This window comes from Schistocerca americana, chromosome 6 (genome assembly GCF_021461395.2).
Source record: "Schistocerca americana isolate TAMUIC-IGC-003095 chromosome 6, iqSchAmer2.1, whole genome shotgun sequence".
Lineage (NCBI taxonomy): Eukaryota > Metazoa > Arthropoda > Insecta > Orthoptera > Acrididae > Schistocerca > Schistocerca americana.
In genome coordinates, this window is record NC_060124.1 from 32,031,455 (window position 1) to 32,040,803 (window position 9,349).

At 35.6% G+C, this 9,349-nt stretch overlaps 1 protein-coding gene across 1 annotated transcript in view; it reads left to right on the forward strand.

Moving 5' to 3' along the window:
- LOC124619398 (sodium-coupled monocarboxylate transporter 1-like) overlaps positions 1-6,628 on the forward strand; it is a 336,549-nt gene extending 329,921 nt beyond the window's left edge. The window contains exon 15 of the mRNA XM_047145752.1: positions 6,359-6,628. Within this exon, the coding sequence (XP_047001708.1) occupies positions 6,359-6,436 (78 nt within the window). The 3' untranslated portion in view covers positions 6,437-6,628. The remainder of the gene's footprint in view (positions 1-6,358) is intronic.
- Positions 6,629-9,349: the final 2,721 nt, after the last annotated feature.

Sequence of the window (9,349 nt, forward strand, 5' to 3'; positions counted from 1 at the left end):
ACATGGCTACACTCCATACAAATACTTTCAGAAACGACTTCCTGCACTTAAATCTATACTCGATGTTAACAAATTTCTCTTCTTCAGAAATGCTTTCCTTGCCATTGCCAGTCTACATTTTATATCCTCTCTACTTCAACCGTCATCAGTTATTTTGCTCCCCAAATAGCAAAACTCCTTTACTATTTTAAGTGTCTCATTTCCTAATCTAATTCCCTCAGCATCACCCGACTTAATTTGACTACATTCCACTATCCTTGTTTTGCTTTTGTTGATGTTCATCTTATATCCTCCTTTCAAGACACTGTCCATTCCGCTCAACTGTTCTTCCAAGTCTTTTGCTGTCTCTGACATAATTACAATGTCATCCGCGAACCTCAACGTTTTTATTTCTTCTCCATGGATTTTAATACCTACTCTGAATTTTTCTTTTGTTTCCTTTACTGCTTGCTCAATATACAGATTGAATAATATTGGGGATAGGCTACAACCCTGTCTCACTCCCTTCCCAACCACTGCTTCCCTTTCATACCCCTCGACTCTTATAACTGCCATCTGGTTTCTGTACAAATTGTAAATAGCCTTTCGGTCCCTGTATTTTACCCCTGCCACCTTTAGAATTTGAAAGAGAGTATTCCAGTCAACAGTGTCAAAAGCTTTCTCTAAGTCTACAAATGCTAGAAATGTAGGTTTGCCTTTCCTTAATCTATTTTCTAAGATAAGTCGTAGGGTCAGTATTGCCTCGCGTGTTCCAACATTTCTATGGAATCCAAACTGATCTTCGCTGAGGGCAGCTTCTACCAGTTTTTCCATTCGTCTGTAAAGAATTTGCGTTAGTATTTTGCAGCTGTGACTTATTAAACTGATAGTTCGGTAATTTTCACATCTGTCAACACCTGCTTTCTTTGGGATTGGAATAATCATATTCTTCTTGAAGTCTGATGGTATTTCGCCTGTCTCATACATCTTGCTCACCAGATGGTAGAGTTTTGTCAGGACTGGCTCTCACAAGGCCGTCAGTAGTTCCAATGGAATGTTGTCTACTCCCGGGGCCTTGTTTCGACTCAGGTCTATCAGTGCTCTGTCAAACTCTTCCATAATACATAAAGAAAAATGGTTACAGTCAGATATTGAGAAGGCATGCTTTCCAGCATGTCTCGAACTGATTTATGGCTCAAAACAAGCAGTTTTGATAGCGCTTTTATTTACTGAAGCGAAAAGTGACAGTTAAATCCTAAATAAAGTTGTTGGAATGCAAACAGTGTGAAATACAATTAAACTAGTTAAACAGTTTGTGCAATGCAATTTAGTTGCTTCAGCTCCCAAACAAGGTCTGATAGGTATTTTTTCCACATGGTATTAATATTAATATCCACTGCTTATACTTTCAACATCTGGACATAAAATAGAATTAGGGAAAACTTGGAAGTAGTTACAGACAAAGCAGGAAAAGTTAATTTGCGGGAGCATAGCAAGAGTAAGAGCAATGTAAATGATATTAATGGCATATCCAAAGGAGGTGGAATGGTGGGGAAAAATTACATGCATCTTTTTGTAAACACCACTTAATCACACTGTCTAGTTTGAAAGTACTATGATATGTAACAGGCAGTGGATATTTTATTTATTCTTTATTCATTAAAAAGTATTTTTCTCACCAATACTGTAATAGGTGTTTAAGGTTGCTGTACAAGAAATGTTAGGCCATGACATGCTAACATTTACCTTTATTCCTTAATTATAAAGTTTTTCACTTCTGTAGGGCTGGCCTTTCAGGTTGACATGGGTACATTTCCATTTTGTGCAGGCACATGATGAAAATTGAGTTGGCAACAATGCCACAAGCAAGCTGTGCTATTTTGAAAGATGCACCCAAGGTGACCAACTTCAGCGCTTCAGCTGTCACCTGTTTCACAAAAGCATAGATAATTTCCAGTAAGACACTAGATTTTATGAATAACTAATATTTCCAACTTATTATCAAACTTTCTCATTTACGCAAAACTTTCATAATCTTGTCTAATTGACTGTTTTTTTGGACCTTAATAAAATTTTAACATTTTGACATCCACAGAAAATTGCCACCCTTAGTGGCGGCACAGTCCTACCTCCCTAGAGCTGGCCCTGTAGATAACATGCACTAATGTTGATAGTGTTACAGCACCATTTGACTGCATCTGTTCATTGCTGACTGGCCACTTCCTAAGACTGTCTTGGTGCCAGGAGCCCAGTCGCATGGTATCAAATTGTGAGATTTCAGAAATCACAAAATACAGTCATATCTATAATTTCACATTTATTGTTCATCAGAAATATTAGAAAATTAATGTCTGAGCAAAATTCAGCATCAAAGGTGGGCATAAATTTATTATTGCTAGCTACTGTCAGCTACCAGACTCACACTCCGATATATCTGAAATCTTAGTAAGAAACTTCAGCCCACTAACACACACATTCCTGAATCATACTGTCATTGCCCAATGAATCTTTATAATCACTGAACATTTGAATGGGATAATTACAGCTTTGTCAGTGGTGAACATAACAAGACATTTTGTGAAACAATACGAAATGCTTTCTCTGAATACTGCTTAGAACAGGTCATTCAGAAACCCACTCATGGCACTGACAACAAAGAGTGCTGACTCCTTTGGTGATGTCCACGAAGAAACTAATATCATGATCATAAGGCAATTGTATCACAAATGGTTGCAAAAGCACAAAGGGCAAATACAACAAGTAGAAAGATTTACATGTTCACTAAAGTAGACAAAATGGCAGTAGTCTCATATATCGAGACAGAAATGAAAACTTTTAGATCTGCTCAAGCTTAGAAAAATAATTGACCATGGATTGGTAAACGGATTCATACTGGAGGGGGGGGGGGGGGAGGAGATCCTGAATGTTGGTCCACTTTAAACCAATTTCTAAAGAAATAACTACTACACATTACGTGTAAAACAAAGTATAGGGCTATAGAGAGACAGATTTCTTTAATTGTCAAAATGGCAATGCAAGAAACCTTAAGACCACCATAGTAGAGTCTTATTAAAGGGCCTCTCACAAAACCCACAGAAACTCTGGTCATAAGTAAAAACTGTCAGAGGGATCAAAGCTACTGTCCAGGCACTCATGGATGAAACAGGAACAAAAACTGAGGGGAGCAAAGAAATTTTGAATTCAGTTTACAAATGTGCCCCTTTGTAAAGAAAGGTCAAATACTACCGCCTCAATTTAATATTCACACCACTGAAAAGATGAGTAATGTAGATGCTAGTGTCATTAGCATTGAGAAGCAGCTGATATCAAAAAATTGATCAAGGCCTCAGGACCTGATAGAATCCCTGTCATGATTCTTTATGGTGATTGATACTTTGAATACAAATACTGTGGCCTGTGGCTGATTCACAATATCACTGACATCCATCTGTCGCAGAATCTTAGAACACATGAGGCACCTCAAACACAATGACCTTGTCTACAATATCCAGCATTGATTTAGAAAAGCCAACTGGCACTTTTCTCACATAACATTCTAAAAGTTATGGTTCAAGACAATTGGGTGGATACAATGTTCATTCACTTCTTAAAATATTTGACTCAGAATGACATTAATAGTTAATAATGGAACTATGATTAATTAGAGTATCAAACAAAATTTGTGATGGGACTGAGGGTTCCTTGGTAGAGAGAACATAGCTTTTTGCTTTCAAGGAGAGTCACTGACTGATGAAAAATTAGCCTCAGACATGCTCTGAAGAAGTGTGTTGGAACCTTTGCTTTTCATTTGGTATATTAAAGACCTTGCAGCAGACAATATAAATAATAATCACAGACTTTTTATAGGTGATGCACTTCCCTAGAAGGAAGTATTTTCCAAAAAAGCTGCACAGATATGCAGTAAGATCTGGATTTCAGAGTGTTGCAGCGTTTGGCGTCTTTCTCTAAGTGCTCAATAATCTAGGCAAATGCAGTATCCAGTGATGAGATTATCAGTAAATGGTAAATTAAATTAGTCAAGCCATATAAATACTTGGATGTAACAGTTTGTGAGGATATTAAGTGAAATGCTCATAATATAGGCTCAAACACAGGTAAAACAAATGGTGGAGTTCAGTTAATTGGTAGGAAACTTGGGAAACGTGATCAGTCTATGAAGGAGATAGCTTACAAGACAATCATGCAGTTCTTATTGCAGAACATCAAGGTAACACTGTGAAACCTGAATAGGCACATGATTGGTAACTGACACCAAGTATCTTATGAATGTGTACTTACAAAGTTTTGAGAACCAGTAGCAAGTGAGGCTCTACGAATGTGTTGTAATCCCTTATGTATTTCTATCATATGGTCCAATTAAAGTGCATAAAGACTTATTTAAGCAGTCTTTCTTACTGTATTCCATATGTGAATGGAACAAGATGAAACCCTAATATGTGATGCAATGGAGAGTGCCCTTTGCCAGGCCATTCATAACAGTTTCAAAGTGTGAATGTTGATGTATATTATCTGAATCACATGTTGTATTTATTATTGAACAATTACTAAAGTGGTACAACATACAATAGGAAAAATTAAGATTTTTTGGTGCACAAATATGTGATCCAAATGAGGCACAACTGCCCTTCTCAGTGAGCAAATACTAAATACTAATTACACTCATTGCTTACATTGTTTAACAGACACATACATTAACTGTTAGGTTCAACAACTTCAAATTTTATTTACAATAACCACTGATGTCTACTGCCAGAGTATGCTGTGCCCGTCAGAGTAAATCTAATGACTTTGCTCTCTGTGGTCCTATTTTGTCCCTGAATTTTCAGCTAATGTTGGCAATAATTCATTGAATTCAGTCGCCAATGTGAATCATCATTAACTGTAACACAGTTACAGTCATTATGGAGCTGAATATCATTTGCAATGCCAAGTTTACTGATTTCATATTTAACAATGCTTTGCCATTCACCACTGAAATTATTGTCAAAAGAAATCATATCACTGTGCACTGTAATTCTCCTACTCACAAAACAGACAAGAATAACATCAAACTTTTTCAAAAATATTGATTATCTGCAGTATTTACATCTTAATATCCTGACTCTTGCAAAATGATAAATTGAGTTTTGGAACAGGAAAACATTACTAAATCTTGAAATGGAGGCATTGGAGAATGACAGACATTCCTGCAAAAGTCCTGAGATGGAAAAGAATATTTAAAAAATTCAAAATATTCAATTATGAGGATTTTGTTGAACTGAAAATTTTAAAGGAAAAAAAACTCACTCTTCATTTATCCATACAAATCAAACTGTACTTCTAGTGATTCACATTACTGCTACTAGCAATAATGTCACTTCTAACAATGCCTTGTGAACACAGCCATTGTCTCATATATAACATTCTGATAATGTAAACAATCTTAGGCACTAGTAAAAATTGAATTTTTAGTGTCTTAAAATGACTAATAATCTGTAAACAAACAATCATTTAAGCACGGCAGGAAAACATACACACATTTCATAATTAGTTTTGAAAATATAGAATCTTTCAGCATTGAACATTGCTCAAAGGTTATTTTTAACAATCAATTGTACAACATTCAAATTTTAATTACAGTAAATAAATATATCATTTGCTTGCAATTGTGGTAATTCCATTCATAAATTCTAACTAATCTATACAAAACACATCATCCCATCTTATACTTAAAACCTTCACTTCATGGTCAATAGGGCTTGAACAAAATTCTATTAAGATGTCTTCTGTAGTCTCTCAAATGTCATTAAACAATCACTAGTGCAAGTTGAAAAACAAGTCATCATTGATAGTACACATATAACCACATAATAAAATTATGGTGTAAAGTGTTCTTCATTAATCAGATGTGTGTCGTGTACTACAAGAAGTGAATTTCAGTCTGTTACATTGTAACACACACATTACAGGTATTTTAAATGCTGTTTTGGAATGCCAAAGAGACAAATAGTCTCCAATACATGCTGCTTACAACAAACTGAGTCATTACATAGCAGTGCAATAGTACACTTGTTTGAGTGTATGTTCTCTAGACGAATTGTGGATTACTTCAAAATGTCCCAATAGGAAACTAGAATTTTGTCTCTTCTATATTATTACATTCCATCCTGGATTTTACATTGTTTGACTTTGTCTTTTCTGTGTGTTTTAATACATTTTAGGCTGTATATGATAAATTTATATGATTAGATGCCCTTCAGTAAGCTAACATTTTGATGAAACACTAATCAGTTACTTAGAATACGAATTTATATTACATTTATGAATGAATGTCTACATGTTAAGTTTCAATTTTAAAAAAGCAATATTTTGTTTTTAGGTGGTAGAGATGGAGACAATGCCAGCCGTTGAACAGAGAAAAGTGTATGATCCTCCAGACAATGCACTATCACAATGATAAAAAAAAAGAACTGGTTTTCTTGCAGTATTAATATGGGTATGACCTTTCCCTCGATAACTGTAATGTGAATTTTTATTTTGATATTTCTGCTAAGTGCTTTTATCCCAGTTACAATGTACCTTTTCAGAGGCAATAATATGAAGCACCTGTTGTACAATATACTGTCTGCAGAGCCAGAAGTGCTGTATTTCATGTAATTTTTTTTTAAAAATAATAAATACAACTTACTTTATTAATAAAAGAAAACCAATATTTTCATTCACTGTGTAGAATATTCTTCGAATGAGTGCACATCATAAGTCATATTTTAGTATCTCTTTACTGACCACAAATTATTATTTTATTGTGACTAAACAGGCATAATGTTAACTTATGCATCTAAATGTTACTTATGTACCTGAAAAATAATCACAAGTGGAGGACCAAACAGTTAGGTCATCGGTCCCCTCAGAGTAGGGAAGGGTTGGGAAGGAAGTCTGACATGCCTTTTCAAAAGAACCACCCTAGCATTTACCTGAAGCAATTTAGGGAAATCAAAGAAAACTTAAATCAGGGTGGCTGGATGTGGCTTTGAACTGTCGTCCTAACCACGGCGTCACCTTGCTTAGTACAGTAAGCTGGAACTGATAGTATTTACAGAATTAATACACTGTCAGAATGAAACATAGTTACACATTTTTAATAAGTTTATCATACATAAAATACCTAACCCTGACTGTTGTAAGTGCTGTCAAAACTGAAATCTAACAGAAATTTTTACTTAAGCTGGTTTAACAGTCCATGTTCAGATATTTATCCATAGAGTAAAAGAAATTGCCTATCAAAAAGTCTTTCAAACTCTGTTTAAAGTGTGCTTTTCTGGAACCAAGTTTTTAATGGTTGCTGGCAATTAAGTGAAGTGATTTTAGGTTTTTATGTAGACTGTTTTTAGTCATAGTATTAATACTATGTATTGGTTGGAAACAGACGCGTTATATGCAACAAATTTCAATAAGGAATAAACATACTGAGAAGCAGTGGTCATAATACCCAGTTCCTTGAACAGGTTTCAGCATGATGTTCTTGAATTTACACCAGAAATGAGTCTTTATACACACTTTTGCATTCTAAAAGCTTTTGCTCAGTTTGATGAGTTACCCCAGAATATGATCCCATATGTAAGTAAGTATAATGTTATATGTTAGGACTTTTACCAGCCTATAATATAAACAGCGGTCTTAATCATTTTACAGGGTGCCACTAGGATGATTGGTTCTTTGTGAAACTGGAGAATTACCATGGATGTCTCTCTCTCTCTCTCTCTCTCTCTCTCTCTCTCTCTCTCTGTGTGTGTGTGTGTGTGTGTGTGTGTGTGTGTGTGTGTGTGTGTGTGTAGAGAGAGAGAGAGAGAGAGAGAGAGAGAGAGAGAGAGAGAGAGAGAGAGAGAGAGCAAGGAGAAAAGAAAATCGATTAATAGTGGAAGAGAGGGGGTGTGATACATTTATACTGACATTCTGTAATCTAGTGTTGGTGCCATGTCCTGTGGTGTCAGGAGTTTATTTGGCGTGTTGTAAGAGGGTTCAAATTTTGCAAGCACTAGCTGTAGCACAGTGTGCAAACATGGGACAGAGGGTGGGCTTTTGGTAGGACATTAGCCAGGGAGTCTTCCAGCAAGTTCGTCATAATTGTCCACATTTAGTAAGGGTTGCTAACTTGGAAAGGCGACAGGTTTTTCAGTCTGGAACAGACTATGTGGTTGGTAGCCACATATAAACTCTTCAGTTCCTCTGTGACCTTCTATTGCTGATCTGTAACATTTCCATATGGTGGATCCCAGTTCTGATCCAGTCATGAAGGTAGTTCAGTGATGTGTACCCTCTGTGAGGTCATTGCAGCAGTCATTACCAGCATTTGATGGCAGTCAGTGCTGAGCTTCCAGTGGCCGAGTTACATCATAATTGATGCCAGTGGTTGTGTGTGATTGACTGTCCCATCGTTAATGTGTTTCCAAAGGTTGGTTCTCTGTTTGATGTTTAGAAATCAGGGGCCAAGCATTGAGGTACAATGTTAGATTTATGTGTTCCTTTTACTTTATGATTCAAAATGGAGTGTTAATAGTAATTTGTGTGCTCCTCTCACTTATTTTACCCTGGAAATACTGTTCCCCTGGGTGGGATCTAGCTACAAACTTCATTTTGCTAATTTGATGTATGCTGTTGAGTTGTGGAAATGGCACAACCCTGGTTCCTTCTATTAAATTATACGTAATATTTTTAAAAAGTTATGCCATATGGTGTAACACTGCTTTTTCTGTTTTAGAGCTCCAAAACCTAATTTTTTTATGGTACCTGCATATATCTCTTGGGAGGGCCTATTGAGATCTGTGCCATACAGTTTCTGAAAGAAGTTCTTCAGATCAGTGCTTGACATCATTCATTGGTTTTTCATCCACCGTTTGGAGCTGTAAATACTTTATGGGTTGTAATTTAACTCTTGTTATTGGAGTTCTGTCAGTTATGAAGTTTAAGGCACAGAGATCCTTTTAAAGAAAAGTTTTTTGAGTGTTTTGTTTTAAAACTATATTGAGATCCACAGTGACTGATTTATTTATTGGCTTGTTTAAATAATTTTTTGTATGTTTGAATTGTTTGTTTTACATACTGACACCTTTAAACTACTTCGATTTTCATAGTATCTGATTTATTTATTTGTGACCTGTAAAATGATTTAACATGGAAGTTGTCCAAAAAGGGAAAAGAATTCAAAATGGAGTTATTCACAGGTCTGCCTAAGGAAATAGATATGCTACATAAAAAGGTAATTGATATTGACAAGGCATAGAAGAAAATGACAGATAAGTTGAAAAACGTAAGCGACACATAGATTAAAACGAAGGGCATTCAATCAGAAATTAATATAAGTGTAAAGGAG